At 38.0% G+C, this 17624-nt stretch overlaps 1 protein-coding gene across 5 annotated transcripts in view; it reads left to right on the top strand.

Annotated features, from left to right (window-relative positions):
* The window catches only part of LOC110103122 (FH protein interacting protein FIP2), a 49058-nt gene that overhangs the window by 27706 nt on the left and 3728 nt on the right, over positions 1-17624 (top strand). For all 5 annotated transcript variants that reach the window (XM_020831698.2, XM_028701367.1, XM_028701366.1 and 2 more), the window contains 2 exons: positions 842-901; positions 4582-4662. In XM_020831698.2, the coding sequence (XP_020687357.1) occupies positions 842-901; positions 4582-4662 (141 nt within the window). The remainder of the gene's footprint in view (positions 1-841; positions 902-4581; positions 4663-17624) is intronic.

The following is a 17624-nucleotide window of genomic DNA, read 5'->3' as shown; positions in this document are numbered from 1 at the left end:
CACCTCCTCCACCGGCGGCTACCTCTCCGGTAACGAAGTCCTTCGTCTCCTTTTCCGTAGTGGTGCTCTCCATCCTCTTATGGTTCTTTCTTCTCCGCTAAAAGCCAAAGAGTGAATGAGTGAGAAGGTGCTCGAGGTGAATTTTCTCATTATTAATCGTGGGATTTTGTTATGAGCATTTAAGTATTTCTTTTATCTTTGAATGTTTTGAATTGTTTGGTTATCTCAAAGCAACTCTTCGCCTAAGCAAGTTGATTACCTAGAATATATTTAATCCTTTATTTTATTGGTGATAAATTTTTGGTGGTAACGCTTTAATTAACTTTCATCTTAATTTCCGCAAGCAATTCCTGTTTGATTTACATCAGGATTTATCCAACTTAACAAGACCATTAAGAGCAACAAAGGCACCACCATCCACAAAATCAACAAAACCATTGTTCCCAGCACCAAACCGAGCTAACCAGATAGCACAAGCATTGGCTTCCTTCTGAACAAAGGAAGTCTGGACATTCATAGAACCCATCAAGATTTTAATCTCTCTAATAATATAAAAAACCTCCGGGTGATAAATCAGGACCAGCTCATTAAATAAGCACTGAATGTTAAAATGCATACATAAGTTTTATATAGGCGCAGCTTTTTTATAAGTTTTTATTTTTTATATGCATACACTATATATTTGGAAATTGAATATTTATGCATAAGTGTATATTTATTTGTTGTAGTTTCAGAACCATATTATATCCAAATCAGGTTGTACATTTTCTTTTTCTCTTGTCTGAAGTATCGCATGCATATGCTCATTTGTAAACTTGACGACACTATTTTCACTTTTCAGAATGCCAACCTCTCCGATGCCAACTTAAAAGGAGCTAATCTGGAAGGTGCCAATCTGAAGGTATTGAATTTTATGACGCAATAGCGAGAAAGCATGTTCCATCCAATGCAATATTTGTAGCTTGTGTTATACAATCCTTTTTAAGCCCTTAATTATTTCTTTTGGTACCATAGTTTTCCATATATAGCTTTATGTGGGCATTCATTCCTGAATCTATAAATATAAGATCAGAACTATTAGTTAGATTTTCCTTTTATGACTTCACTGAAATCATCAAATCAATTTCCTGATGTTTCCCGTCATTGTTTAAATACCACATTTCTTATTTTGAATTCATTTGAAATGTATCCTCTATTTTCATATAAATTGTTCAATTTTTACTTGCTACTGGCAACTAATTTCTTTCACTCAACAATTTGTTTCCTTACGCATTGTTTTATGAACGCCATTTTCAACTTTCCCAGGTGTTTTCAGTGTCCATTTATTGTTGCTGTCTTGACATTATTAATGCAGTTGCATCACTTACAAGAATGAATAAATCTACAAACTATTTTCTATTCATTTTTATCACCACTTTGATCATGGTTCTCAACACCTTGTCCTCCCTTCACTTGGACTTGTGACAATGCTGTGTGGGTTGGTATAAAATGGATGTTAGTGATTCAAAGTGGGAGTGGGATATTTTTTTATTTTAGGATTTGTGGGTTGGGTTTGTTGGCCATTATGTATGAGCATACGGGGTTCCCTTTGAGTTTTTAGATCATTTGCTTCCATTTGAGTTCTGGGTCCTTATTAATTTGTTACTATGTGGCTGCTTGCCTTCATTACCATTCAGTTTTTCTCATTTGAAGTCACTTTGTCCAACTTTCCCATAATACTATACCGCATGGTACATGAAGGATGATTTTTACTGTTTTTTTTTTTCCTCAAAGTTCTTGTCATTCCCATGGTCGTTCAGGTTTAGGCTAGAACTTTCATGCCCACTTTACCTGACATAAATTTTTTATTTTTTATTTGATTTTTAAAAATTTGGACAATAAATTTGATTAGTGTTTTATAAGTTTTTTTTTTCTTTACATATAAGTTGTTTATAAAATATATATATATAAAGACAACAAATTTACGTTTTTTATTTTTACACATTTTGAAGAAGACAATGGCGTTGTTCATTCCATTTGCTGGAGATTTGGCATCAGCTCCTGCTTACTAACGTAGACCCCCAAGGAGTAAGAGAGGGAAAAGAATAAGAGATGCGAAGAAGATGGGAGAGGATTTAACAGCATCGATAGGCGAAGAAGTGATGAAGAATGCGAGAAACCCATACCCTTTATTTTGTATAATTGCATAATAAAGCAATGCAGAATACCCATCTTCTTGTGGTATACATGATATCAAGGCCGTGAAAGCATCGGGGTGTCTTGGGCTGCCAGGTCAATAAAATACCTTTTCAATTACAATTTGTTACTGACAACATAGATTTGATGAACTTATTCATGGTGATATCATGATTGTTCCCCTTTCTGAAACTTCTGAGTCAAATGCAATAGGAGGATCAGTTGAATTATTATTATTATTATGTTATAAGCATATTTGTGGTTGTGTTTCGAATATAATTTATCTATTATTAGTATATTTTTTATTGTCTTTGAATAGAGTCTTGCAGCCTTATTGGTATGCCCTATCGATTTCTAGTTTTTTTGCATTGATGTGATACCACTAGGAGTTACTTGCGAGATTAAATGGAACAATTGATTAAAGTTTTGTCATGAAAATTTATTGCTTGCACATGAAAGATAGTAAAGAATTTAAAGTAATCAACTTGCTTAGGTCAAAGAAGTGCGATTGAGATTAACCAAATAATTCAATCAAAGTTCAGGACAATAATAAAGGCTAAGTACACATAACATAATCCAAAACTTAACAACGAGAGGTTCACCTTGAGGACCTTTTCACTCAATCACTCGTAGGCGTTAGCGGAGAAAGATGAACCGTACGAAGAAGGATATTACCACTAGGAAGATAGCGCCGAGGACCTTCGTTGACGGATCGGTAGCCGGCGGTGGAGGAATGGGTAATCGTCCAGTGATCTTCCACTCTTCAAGAGCTTTTGTTCGTCGATGAATTTCGCTAAGTGGGGAAGGATGTGATCCATGTATTCCTTGATGGTGCCTTCGGCTTCGAATCCGGGATCAAAGAACGGTGATCGGATGATGTCAACCTCCCCTCGAGAATTGAGAACGAGCCCGTGATCAACTTCCGGATCCGCCATACATACTTGCTGGGAGAAATGGAGGCGCACACGGAGAGAGGAGAGAACACAAGGAGGTAGAAGAAGGAGAGAAAGTGGTGGTGGAGAGAGAGAGAGGCCGGCGGCTTGGGTAGAGGGGAGAGGGTTGGGACGGCTTGAGGAAGTGGGGATGAGGGTAGGGTTTGAAAGAGGAGTTTGGAAATAGAAAATCTGAAATTAATTTCAGTTTAAGTGGATTTGGAGGGAAACATTTTGAAATTAAATTCAAATTTCAATTAGGGCTTAGGGATTAAATGAGGATTTAATGGGAGGAGCCCATCATGGGGCCGACGGCATCATTAAGGGGTGGAGGGGATTGTGGAGAGAAATATGGGAGTTTCCAAATAGTTGATGAAGATTAGGAAAGGGAATAATTAAATCCAATTTGATTTATTTTGAAATTGAATTCATGATTGATAACTTTCCTAATTTGGGATATTCCCTATATGGAAAGAATTTGAAATTCGAATTTGAATTTCAAAAGAATTCCAATTTTCCCTCTCATGCTTGAGCTAAGTTAGGAAGTCATTATGGTGATTCAAATCAGCATAATGAGGGGGAATTTATGAGGGAGGCGGCGGCAAAGGGGGAAGGGGCGGCTAGGCGTCGAGTTGGGGCTAGGTTGGCGGGTGGGATTGAGGTGGTGGAGCTAGGAGATGAATTGGGTGGAGGAGGTTAAGCAACTGGTGGTGGAGATGTTGGAAGGGGCCGGCGATTGACTTGAGGAAAGGAAGATAAAAGAACACACAAGTAAGATAGAAGTAAACTAACCATGAGCCGTGGACTCTTTCAACGACTGGTGGGCCTTGCACTTGCTCTCATGCAAGAAGGAGAAGAAGCAAAGAAAATTTCATTAATCATTCATCCCGAAAATTACAACACATTAGACCACTATATATAGGTCTCCAAACATGGAAAGAAAAAGTACGAAATTGCCTCTGGGCTACAATAACAAGACAATTCCCCAAAGGGGTAAATGCGGAAAATAATAACTAAATAAACATAACATGAAAATGTATCAAAAGTAGAGGCGCTGAATCGTAGCTTTAGATCTGCAATTCCTTCTTCGATAAACATGTCGGTAGCGTCTGTCGATGTCCTCATCATGCCTCCACTTGCTGGCTTTCAAAAAGTGGCGGTCTTATACCTATTACTAAGAATTCAATATGCATGTGATTTTAAATTTGTCAGCTTTTTGCTTGTTCATATGGTATCTTAAGATTTATTTTGAATTTTTTGTGGGATCTTTAATTCATAGTAAACTATCGAATGCTTTACATAACTGCATTGAACATATTCCATCTTTGCTCTTTAAGTACTTTCACTGCAAACTGCTTGCTTGTTCTTCTAGGCAATTCTTCTCTGATGAGTAAATCTGAATGGTATTATTGATTTCTAAATATTGGTACTATGATAGAATGCACTGATGGTTTATTTAAATCATTCACTTCAGGGGGCAAAGCTTAGCGGTGCCAATTTGCAGTCTGCAAATCTTCAGCGGGCTTACTTGCGGGATGTAGATTTGCGTGACACTGTAAGTCTCATTGATGTAACCATTAACGATTCAAAAAAAATAAACTTGACTAGCCAACCAACGGTGCAATCTAACCTTTCAAATGTCTACTCTAATTTATAGTCTTGATCTGGATTATCAGTTTTAGGCTGCGAATCTGCATATGCTATTGATCCTGATCATTAGGTTTAGACTGCTTTATTGTGTGCTTGTACAACCCATCGTTTATTCAATACATCTCATCATATTACTAAACCTCTGTGACGGAGATGAACTGGCTGCTCTCTCATTTATTTCTGGGTTTTGTAGCTCAAATGCATCGTCTTCCTAGAAGAAAATATGGATATAGCTTGGAAAGTATACACGTTTTGTTGTGGCAGTTAACGCATACCTCCAACAGCCTTCTGAAAGTTTGTTCCATCTTTTCCTTCTACTAATCCCTTGATTGAGCGTATGGTGTCACCCTTTTTCTTATAAATGAAATTGTCACTATTTACAGGTTCTCTGCTTTTTAGAGTTGTCATGGGCCGTTTCATTGTCATATGGTTGAAAACTTGTCTGAAAAAACGGCAACAAATTTCCTTACTTGAAAAAAATAATAATTAATTTGTCATGATCATTTTGATTCAAGGGATCATATTATACTTAAACATGCTTTGCGGATAGTTACTTACATTCTCTAAGATTCAAACTTTGCATGGATATTGATACAGCAGGAGCAGCAGGAGATGGGGGCGACTTGGGCCAACCCAGCCAGCCGGTCTAGCAGGCCAGTCCAGCAGGAGCTGAACCAACCACAGGGATGGGCGGAACCTAGAGTAGTAACCAGGGGAGTTTCGATCCTCCTTGTGGGGCCTAACAAAGCTGTAATTCATTATGTGAGGAGGAATCAAGGGAGATATGTTTAGAAATGTTTTAACTTGTTTAAGAAGGGTTTAATTGGCATTATTGTATGATTAGGGATATTTAAGGAGTTTCGTCTAGGGTTAGTATCTTTTGTTTGCTGAAATTATTCTAGGGTTTGTTTAGGGTTCCTAGTGACAACTAGGGTTTATGGGAGAGCTGATTTACTTCTCGAACAGTAGATCACCTGTATCTTTCTTTCTTGTTGAAGGGAGAATAAAAAATCATCCTCCATCTTTGTGTTCCTGTAGTTTCTACTTGTCTACTTTATTGTTTTTACTTCGAAGAAGTATCAAATTGGTATCAGAGCGAGATTTTGGAGAGATGGCAGCAAAGGTGGGTGATTTGGAAGGTGTAATGGAGAAAATCAAATCTCGGATGGAGGAGAAGTTTTCAACCATCAATGGAAGGTTCTCAATCATGGAAAATCAAATAGAGAGCTGATTTGCAGGGCTAGAGGAGATGATGAAGAAACTCATAGAGATGCTATAAAAAATTCCATCGGAGAATCCAATTACTAACCCTAACCAAGATTTGATTGGGATTCCTTTAGTCAAATCGAAATAAAGGAGAGAGAACGGGTGGAGTTCGACAGGGAGAGTTTCTTTCATCAAGGGACACCTCCTAAGGCTCCGATAAGGGGTAGATTGGGGTTTTCGAAGGAGGGTACAACAAGAAGAGAATTTTTTGGTGGAGGTGGTAGGGTGGTCGACTACTATGGGAGGCATTTCGGGCAAGAGGGTCGGGCCGTTAGAGATAGAGGGGGTCGAGCCGAGCCATGAGGATCGGGTCATGTAAGGAGGAGAGAGGAAAGGTGGGATTCCCACCCTTAAGACACGGGGGTAATTGTTGGAGGGAGGGGAAGTTAGAGTGGAGATACTTGGGTGAGGAAGTTAAGGATGTTGATATTTGAAGAGGATGCCCATGAATGGGTGTACTGGGTTGAGAGATATTTCATAGTTAATGGTTTGAATGAAGAGGAGAAGCTTGCAGCCTCAATGTTATGCTTGGAGAGGAAAGCCCTAGCTTGGTTCTAGTGGTGGGAGGCCAGATATCCTATCCAATCTTGGGAGGAATTTAAAGATTGCTTGTTGGAATGCTTCAGAGCCACTCTAGAATGAGACTTACATGAGCAATTCTTTACCTTGACTTAGGAGGGGACCGTCATGAAGTATAAGGAAAGATTTGAGTTACTGTCAGGGCGGTTGTGGGGGATCTCGGAGCCAGTGATGAAGGGAAATTTCATGAAAGGCTTGAAGTCAGACATATGGGCAGATCTCTGATTGTTGAGATCAAAGGGGTTGAGGGAGAGGATGGAGCTAGCCTAGATAGCGGAGGATTAAAGATAGATGGAGAAGATTAGCAGGAGCGGAGTTGCAGGAGACTTCTATATGAGTGCCTCGACTACATTGGCATTGAGGACCATGAGGGTGTCTTTTCAGTGGGAGGCATCGAGGGAGAAGAGTGGGGGAGTTCGCCCTAGACCCAACTTCAAGCGCTTAATAGAAGCAGAGGTGCATAACAAAGGAGCGAAGAGTTTGTGTTTTTTATGTGATGGGAAATATGCACTCGGCCATCGGTGTAAAGACCGTGCACTCCAAGTCCTTATGGTTTGTGATGAGGAGGAGACCAACAACGAGGAGTTGGGTGAGGAAGTAGAAGAGGGAGGAGAACACCTATATCTTGATGTGGCGGAAGTGCCCCTTAACTCAGTGGTGAAATTTACTCCAAATCACACCATGAAGTTGAGGGGACATATCATGGAGTAACTAGTGGTGATCTTGGTGGATAGCAGGGCTACTCAGAACTTTATCTCAAATCAGGTCGTGGATCAGCTAGGATTGGAGTTGGTGGATACATGGAGTTTTGGAGTCATGATGTGATGTAGACAAAGGGGGGTCAACTCATGTCCAAAATAAATCAATTTTGGCCTCCCTCGAGTTTATAAGCTCAATCAAAATTGAGCTGAAATTTTAGCTCATTTATGAGCTGATCTTTAGTTCACTTATTGAACTAAGGGTTAGTTCATTATTAGCTATCATTTTAGTTCATATTTATTTTTTTATTAAATGTAATTTTATTGTTTTTATGTCTTTAATTATGTTTGTCTCTTGGAATTCCAAACCAGCCTTTGGAATTCCAAGAAGTGTTGTTTCCCATGTCGTGGCTCATTGGCTTCCACGGTGGGCTGCTGTTTTCCGTGCCATGGCCCTTGGATTTATGGCCGGCTGCTGGTTTTCCCGTGGCTTTGGCGCCTTGGTTCCGTGCGGCCTCTTCAGCTCCCGTGGTGGCTCCTTCGGTTCCTGGGTTGGGCTGGTTTCCGTGAATGCATGGGGGGATTTCCATGCTTGTGTGTGCTTGGATTCGTGTGTGAATTCAATGCCAAGTCTTTTCGTATTCTCTTCTCATACCTATATATATGAGATGGTTTGTATTGTTTTAAAATAGTGAATGATATGTGATTTTTGGAAATGTAAACCTGCGGGTTTCATGTAAAAGCTTGCGAGCTTTATCCGTCTTCTTTCTCATCCCCTCTGGAAATCTTGCTGAGCTCTTTCCAACCTTTCGTCTTGGCTTCTAACCTCTTTTGTCTCTCCGCAAGTGCCACTCCACCTGTATCCCTCTTCTAAATTGTGAAGCAATTTTATGGTGTCTTTAATTTCGAGTCAAGATTGTAAGTCGTTGTAATTTTGTTTTTTAAAATTTCTAAGTCGGTCTTAGATTTGAAACGTAAGAGTTTGTTCTAAAATTTCTAAGTTATCTCTTCTTTTTTGGGTATTTTGTGTAGGAAGTCTTTTTTCTTATTGTGATAAAAAAATATAGGGTCCCATGTATGAGAGGATTTTGATCGCATCATGATGGGAACATGGAAGGTGGGGAGGGCTAGGGGCATTTGTATGAGGTTGGTGCTAGCACTCCAGGACATATAGATAGTGGAGAATTTCCTTCCGTTGAATTTTAGGAGCACTAATGTGTTCATAGGGGTGAAGTGGTTGCAAATTATAGCGTAAACGAAGGTGGACTGGAAATCCTTTACTATGAAGATTTAGGTGGAAGGAAAGAGGGTGGTGCTGCTAGGAGATGACAACCTGTGTAGAACCATAGTTTCACTCAAATCATAGTCAAGGCGATACAAGAAGCAGGACTGGGCTACTTGGTGGAGCTGCATAGCATGGAGGAGGTTAGATATTTAGAGCCAGCCAAGGTCCTGGGTGTGTACAGAAGCTTGTATAGTAGTTTCCTGATATTATTCAGCAGCATAGTAGATTACCGCCACCCTGGGAGCATGATCACGCTATTACCTTGAAGGAGGGGGTTTCTCTTATAAGTGGTATTCATAGATTTAGAAGGATGTGATAGAAATGCTCATTAGAGAGATGATGGATGCAAGAATTATTAGGCCCAGTGTGAGCCCTTTTTCTAGCCCAAATTTATTGGTAAAAAGGATGAAAGTTGAATTTTTTTTTGTGGTTTTCGGGCCTTAAACAAGAAAACTGTGATTGACAAGTTGCCTATCCTCTTGATTGATGAGCTAATAGATGAGTTGTTTGGGACGGCCATCTTCTCGAAGATTGACTTAAAGTCAAGGTACCACCAAATTAGAATTAAATTGGGGGATGTGCACAAGATAGCTTTTAGGGCTCATGAGGGGCACTACGAGTTTTTGGTGATGCCTTTCGATACTTTGGGGGAGCACCAGTTGTATGCCAACAATAACAACATCAAGCCTTTATCCCATTATGTGGGGTCAGCTATATGAATCCTTTTTCTCTATTTTGTCATGTTAAGAGTCAAATTCTCATTTAAATCTAATAAAGAAATGTCATTTCTAATACTTTCTAACCAAATCTTTTTTGGTCTATGTTAGACCGGTCCACTGGACCGGCAGTTCGCGTAATACGCGAGATCTCCGCAGGAGGCGGAGATCGGGCGGGCCGTCCGCTCAAGAAGAGCATTTTAGGAAGTGTTTTTGACGGTTTTGAGAGGGAAATTTGAATGTAGGAACTGTTTAGGGATTTCCTTTTGATTTGTATGCATTAATTAGTAGATTTTCCTAGGGTTTGATCATCTTGAATTTGGCTGAAATTTGAGATCTCTTAGATTTAGATTTTCTTTGGGCTCTAGCGGCGTCTAGAGATTTGGGAGAGATCGATCCTCCTCTCGAATTGAGGATCAATTGTATCTTTTCTATTTTGTTGCATCTATTAGTAAAATATAAGTCTTTTCTCCACGGTTTTCTCTCCGATTTGCTATTTTTTCACTGTTTTGGGGCTGATTTCTGATGTGGACAGCAGGTTATCATTGATTATTGCTTCTAAAGAGGTTAGGAAATACTTGAAATCAAGTATTCCCTATCAAATTGGTATCAGAGCATCGATTTGGGGACCTTGGGCGGCTGAAATCCCTATTTTTCAGTGAGCTTTTGGCTTCCGGAAGTGATATTTTTGAGATCCGTTGGGAAGTAAGATGTTCGGAAAGAAGGTTGACGTCTTGGAAGGCGAAGTCGGCCAATTGAAAGCCGATTTGGAGGAAAGATTCGGCAACTTTCAACATCAAATCACCTCCAATAATGAAAGGTTGGAGGGGAAGTTCACCGCAATGGAGGAAATGATGAAGAAACTACTTGAAATGAAGACCAATCCGGCGACATCGGAAGTAAGGGAGACTACCGACTGCCATGGCATGGGAGGTAATTCGAACCCCTTGAGGGGGAGGAGAAATTCGGAGGTGGAGATTATAGAGGAGGAGAACGACATGCCCCCTCTAGAACCGCTTTCTATAGAAGAGTTAGTAGGGGATATGACAAACGGAAGGCTGATTTTGTCGGAAGGAGGAGGAATTCCATCGCCGAGGTGCTAAATTCGAAAGAATTCAGCGTCGAGGGGCTGATTTTGAAGGAAGAATGGAGGAATTTCATCGCTGAGGTGGGTCGAGGGGCTGGTTTTGAAGGAGGAAGGGAGGAACTTCATCGTCGAGGTGTTGAATTTGAAGGAATTCAGCGTCGAGGTGATGATTTTGAAGGAAGAAGGGGAGAGTATGAAGAGGGGTTCGAGTATAATCGGCGGAGGGATGATCGGGACACTTGGGGAGCTCTTACTCTTCGAGGAATGGGAGGTTATGGAGGAGTCAGGGGAAACTGGGGAGACCCACGAGTGAGGAAGCTGAAGATGCCCGTCTTTGTGGGTGAAGACGGCCATGGCTGTATTTATAAGGTGGAGTGATATTTTGCTGTCAATGGGCTGACGGAGGAGGAGAAATTGACAGCGGCGGGAATGTGCTTGGAGGGAAAAGCTTTAGCCTGGTATCAGTGGCATGATAGACGGGAGCCTATCCGGAGCTGGCGGGAGTTCAAAGAATGCTTATTATAGCATTTCCGAGCAGATGAGGGAGGAGACTTCTATGAGCAATTCTTTTCCCTTACCCAGGAAGGTACGGTGGCAGATTACCGGGATAGGTTTGAGTATCTGGCTAGTAGGCTGGATCATATCTCGGAGTCAGCCTTGGAAGGGAATTTCATGAATGGGCTAAAACTGGAGGTAAGAACAGCAGTCATTAAATGTTAAAATCTTTGCATTGCATATTGCTTCTTTATACTCCTTACGGACATTTTTATATATTTCCCAATTATTAGAATTTTTACATTTGAACCAATTTTATACCAATTCTTTTTATTTTTTTATCATTTCTTGCACATTTTAAAAAATGTTCGTTTATACAACCACAAGTGGAGTACTTAGGACATGTGATAAGCAAAGCAGGTGTAGCAGCAGACCAGTCCAAGATCGAGGATATATTGTATTGGCCTTTACATAAGAACTTGAAGGAATTGAGAGGGTTATTGGGTCTCACAGTGTATTACCGGAAGTTTATATGGGGGTATGACATAATATTATTTTCATTGACAGAGCAACTAAAGAAGGACAATTTCAATTGTAGGCACGTAGCAACACAGGCCTTCAAACAACTGAAGAAAGTCATGTCCATCGTGCTAGTATTAGCACTTTCTGACTTCAACAGACCATTTATGGTGGAGACAAATGCACTAGGATACAGACAAGGGTAATACTCATGCAAGGTCATCGGCTCATTGCTTATTTCAGTCAGATGCTCACAACCTATGATGCACCGACACTTCTCCTCAAAGAGGCGTGCAGTGTCCGACACCGTATCCGACATGACACACGGGAGGGGAGTATTGTTAGACCGGTCCAGCCGATCCGCACGGGACCGGCATTGTCGCAAAGATCGCGGGATCTCCGCCTCCTGCGGAGATCGGGCGGGCCGACCGCTCAAGAAGAGCATTTTAGGAAGCTTTTTTGAGGGTTTTGAGAGGGAAATTTGAATGTAGGGACTGTTTAGAGATTTCTTTTTGATTTGTATGCATTAAATAGTAGATTTTCCTAGGGTTTGATCATCTTGAATTTGGCTGAAATTTGAGATCTCTTAGATTTAGGTTTTCTTTGGGCTCTAGCGGCGTCTAGAGATTTGGGAGAGATCGATCCTCCTCTCGAATTGAGGATCAATTGTATCTTTTCTATTCTGTTGCATCTATTAGTAAAATACAAGTCTTTTCTCCACGGTTTTCTCTCCGATTTGCTATTTTTTCACTGTTTTGGGGCTGATTTCTGCTGTGGACAGCAGGTTGTCATTGATTTTTGCTTCTAAAGAGGTTAGGAAATACTTGAAATCAAATATTTCCTATCAGTCTACCTTTATCTTTTCTTAACATAAGTCAAACCTAATACATCTATTTCCTTAATTGGGCCATTGGATGACCGTCCTTTTATGTGACCAAACCATCTAAGATGACTCTCTCTAATCTTATCTTCCACTAGAGCTACTTCAACCTTTTCATGTTGGCCTTCATATCCTATCTCTAAGAGTAAAGCCACTTATCCACCTGAGCATCATCATCTCTGCAACACTTAACTTAATATTATGCTTCTCTTTTAAAGGCCAACATTCTGTACCATAAAACATTATAGATCTCAACACCATTTTATAGAATTTTCCCTTAAGTTTGAGGAGGGCTTCTCAATCACACGTAAGTCCGATGCATTCCTCCACTTCAACCATCTAACTTGAATTCTACTAATAATATCCCCACCTATTTCACCATCACTCTGAACAATAGAACCAAGATATCTAAAATGCATACTCTTATTAATGACTTGATTGCCTAAAGTCATAATCCCTCCACTGGATCTGTTACTACTAAAATTACACTCCATATATTCGGTTTTAGATCTGCTCAAACGAAAGCCTTTAGACTCTACGGTTGACCTCCATAATTCAAGTTTACCTTCAGCTCCTTTAGTCTTGCCAACAAGAAAATATCATCAACAAAAAGCATACACAATGGTACATCATCTCGCAAATGTTTAGTGAGAACATCCATGACTAAAACAAAAAAAAGTTATGGGCTTGAGGCTTATTCTTGATGTAATCCAACTAAATTAGGAAAATACTTGGTCAAACCACATTATGTTTGAACACAAATAACAACTCTTGCATACATATCCTTGATAACTTGAATATAAGCATTATTAGCACCTTTCTTTTCTAGAACTCTCCATAGCACTTCTCTTGGAACTTTATAATATGCTTTCTCTAAATCAATAAATATCATATGTAGATCCTCCTTGTTCTCTCTATACTTCTCCATCAAACCTCTCAATAAATGCATAGCTTATATAGTAGACCTACTCGGAATGAATCCAAATTGATTTTGACAAACATTAGTATCACACTGCAACTTATGCTGTAAAACCCGAAAAATACCGTTTTAGACCTCGCTCGCTTTTTGATACGTTGCGACGAGATTTAAGTGAAAAATTTCAAAGTTGTCGAATTTCGACGAAATAATTTTATAAAATTCTACGCAAAATTCTAAGAAATTTGATATATAAAACTTATATCTAATTTTGCTCAAATTAGAAATTAAAATTCAAGAAAGATTCATAATACTTAAACTACCCCTAGCAATTACTAATGCAGATGTGTTTTAAGTGGGGGCAATTAAGGCATTTTGCATTTAACCATTTTTCCCTCTTAAAGGGACCGAATGAATTCGGTCCCCATTATGTTCGTTCGGCCGAATCCGAAGAAACGCAAGGGAGAGGGCGGACGGGTGAGGGTAACGGACGGGCGGCTCCGACGAGTTTTCCGACGAAGAAAGCTAGGGAAATTGTAGAGGAGAATAAGAGGAAGACTAGGGTATGCTTTATTTATGTACTTCTCCTTTCCTCGTAAAGTTTTCCTAAAATGAAAAATATAGGGTTCGAGGGAAAACATTGATTTTCTTTAAGAGAATGTTAGGGTAGGTTTAAGAGATAATTTTATGCATGGGAATGAGGCTTTTTCTTCAAAAATGTGGAGTTATTAAATTAGGGTTTTCTCTAAAGTTGAAATTTTTTGAAGTGCTTTTACAAATGTTGTTCCTAAGGGTCCTAAGATGATTTTTTTTAAGAAAATAAATTGAGTTTTTTCTTACAAAATGTAATTTCTTATTTTCTAATTATTTTAAATCTGAAAATAGAATTTATTTTAAATTAATTTAATTTATGGAAAAAGGGTTATTTTGGTTAAAATATGTAATTATATAAAATTATGAATTTTTAGAATATGTTTTGCTTTATGTGATCATTTGGAGAGAGGGAGAGAAAGAACTTAGGATAGATTAGGAAAAGAATGAGAACATTAATTTAGATTTATTATAAATGATTTTGAAGGAGAAATTAACTCTTTTAAGTGTTTTGATGAAACCTCGAAAGAAGAAGGATTAGTAAGGAGAATCAATTTCAAATTTTCTGTAAGTATACATGGTTCTTTATGACAGTAGTACTTTTGTTTCTCTCAAATTTTATGTTTTGAAAGTCCAAGCATGATTATGAAAATTTTATGGTCATTTTAGATCATAATTATGTTATTTCATCGTATGATTGATAAAGCAACTTTTATGTTATATATCATGACATTATATTATAAGATTATATGTTATAGGAATGAGATGAAATGAGATGATATGATTATGATATGAATGTGATATTGAATGTTTATATGTGCATGCTGAATAGATAGAGTTCACCCCCTTATGGTACTAGTTGGGGACGTTGTAATCGTGCACGTTAAAATGATAAATGATATGAAAAAGAAAATGGTAAAGGAGTACCTTTATGGTACTAGACGGTGGCTTCTGTGACGGTTGTAATATATACGAAAATAGAAAGTTATGAATAATGATATGGATATGGAAATGAATTATGAAATGATATGATTTTATGATTTATGTTTATGTTTAATGTTATGTTTATCTGAGGCAAATTATGTTATATTCAAATGAAATTGATATTTAGCATATTTTTCAGTTTGCCTTTATTACTGTAGTTTAGAATCGTGTTTTACTTACTAAGCTTTGGCTTAATGTTAGTTAAGATTTTTTCAGGTAAATTTAAGTAAATCAAAATGAGTAGAAGAGGCGGTAATGTAAACCATCAGTAGCGGAGCCAGAAAATGTATTTAAGCGGGGCCTAAATTTTTTTTTTATAATTTTCCTTCAACTTTTTACATTTGGACTTGGGACCAAAATAGTCAGTTTTAAAAATGATAAAATTTGATAGTGAATTAGTTTATTTTTTTCCTTCACAAAATGACTTCCAATCATCAAATCACTTGATTACTGTTAGAACGAGTTCAATATATTAACTAAATACGTGATATTAAAAATCTCATTGCACAAAAAAAATCATAAAATCTCTTTAAGATCAAATCAATACAGAGATTAAGCTAATATCAACCAAGAAAAAAAATGTAAATGAATAGTAAATTAAATTGGGAGTGATTTGATGGGGCCCTCCCCCCCCCCCCCCCCCACACACACACCTTTGCCCCCCATTTCCTCCGCCTATGTATACCGTAGGAGATGAGAGATTGAAGAAAGGTAACTTTATGAATATCAATGATTTTATATTTATGTGTTTTCAAATTTGATGTTTTAGAGGCTCTTTCAAATGTTAAGGTGATAGTTTTAGAAATTAGATAGTTTAGTCTATCGTCCGACCTCTGTTCCCGCCTCGCCTACGCGAGCTCATCGGGCCGGGTCATGACATATGCTCCATAACTCTTTCCCATAGTTTTAAAGTATAACACATTAACTTAATTCTTATATAATTTGCACAATCTTGTGCATCACCTTTATTCTTAAAAATAGGAATCAACACACTCATTCTCTACTCATTTATCATCTTTTAGTCTTTAAAATAATATTAAAAAGTTTAGTAAATCAAAAAATCTCCTTCATCTCCTAAGCATTTCCACACCTCTATTGGAATATCATCAGGTCTAACTACTTTTCCACACTTCATTTTCTTTAAAGCATTTCTAACTTCGATTTTACTGATATGCCGATAAAAATAAAAATCTTTATTTTCATATAGGGTACTATGGTCACTAAAGTCAATCGCATTCTCACAATCTTTATTGAAAAGTTTGGCAAAATATCTCATCCACCTTTGTTGAATATCCTCTTCTAATAAAAGTATTATTTTATCTTAATTCTGATTACACTTTACTTGAACTAAATTCTTATTACTTATATCTCTTTTTTTGGCTAACTTATGCATATATCTTTCGCCTTATTTAGTATATAATCTATTATATAAATCATTAAATGTTAAAATCTTTGCATTGCATATTGCTTCTTTATACTCCTTACGGACATTTTTATATATTTCTCAATTATTAGAATTTTTACATTTGAACCAATTTTATACCAATTCTTTTTATTTTTTTATCATTTCTTGCACATTTTAAAAAATGTTCGTTTATACAACCACAAGTGGAGTACTTAGGACATATGATAAGCAAAGCAGGTGTAGCAGCAGACCAGTCCAAGATCGAGGCTATATTGGATTGGCCTTTACCTAAGAACTTGAAGGAATTGAGAGGGTTATTGGGTCTCACAGTGTATTACCGGAAGTTTATATAGGGGTATGACATAATATTATTTTCATTGACAGAGCAACTAAAGAAGGACAATTTCAATTGTAGACACGTAGCAACACAGGCCTTCAAACAACTGAAGAAAGTCATGACCATCGTGCTAGTATTAACACTTTTTGACTTCAACAGACCATTTGTGGTGGAGACAAATGCACTAGGATACAGACAAGGGGTAATACTCATGCAAGGTCATCGGCTCATTGCTTATTTCAATCAGATGCTCACAACCTATGATGCACCGACACTTCTCCTCAAAGAGGCGTGCAGTGCAGACACCGTATCCGACATGACACATGCCTGACACTCCTCTGACACGTGTCGGACACGTCGAAAACATATCCGATTAAAAAAATATTAAATACAAATTGGACACGCGTGTCCGACAAGCGTATCTTAAATATTTTATGAATTTTTTAAAATATATATTTTTTGTATTTGGTGGGATTTAAACTAAATTTCTTATTTCTTATCCACAACACCAAATCAACGTCTGAACTTAAAACCCATTCATCGAATATTCTCATTTTTATTTCTCTTTGGTAGTGAAGATATTTTCATCTCCTCTCTCGATAACGGATAAACGACATCGACGTCTGACTCTCGACATCTTAAAACTAATCATTTTAAGCACAAATTCTAATTAAATGATTTATTATTTCTAAATTATTTTTAAAATTATACTTATTTAATTTTTATACACTATTTTTAAAATATAAAAAAATATAATACCGTGTCCAACCCGTGTCCGTGCCATATATTTTCAATAATTGATGTGTCCCGTGTCGTTTCGTATCCGTGTCGCCGTGTTCGTGTCTGTGCATCATAGCTCACAACCAAGGCGAGGCTCAAGTCTGTATACGAGTGGGAGTTGATGGCGATTGTTTTGGTCATCCAAAAGTGGCGACCCTATTTGCTGGGGTGACACTGTATCGTCAAGACAGACCAGTGGAGTCTAAAGTTTATCTTGGATTAGAGGATAATGACTTAAGAGCATCGGAGGTGGTTATCCAAGTTACTTGGATATTACTTCGTGATCTAGTATCCCTCAGGATTGGAGAATAAGGCCGCAGATGAACTAT

Source organism: Dendrobium catenatum, unplaced genomic scaffold (assembly GCF_001605985.2).
Source record: "Dendrobium catenatum unplaced genomic scaffold, ASM160598v2 fragScaff_scaffold_1684, whole genome shotgun sequence".
In the NCBI taxonomy this organism is placed as follows: domain Eukaryota; kingdom Viridiplantae; phylum Streptophyta; class Magnoliopsida; order Asparagales; family Orchidaceae; genus Dendrobium; species Dendrobium catenatum.
Note: the sequence above shows the minus strand (reverse complement) of the source record. Positions and strands in the feature narration are given on the sequence as shown.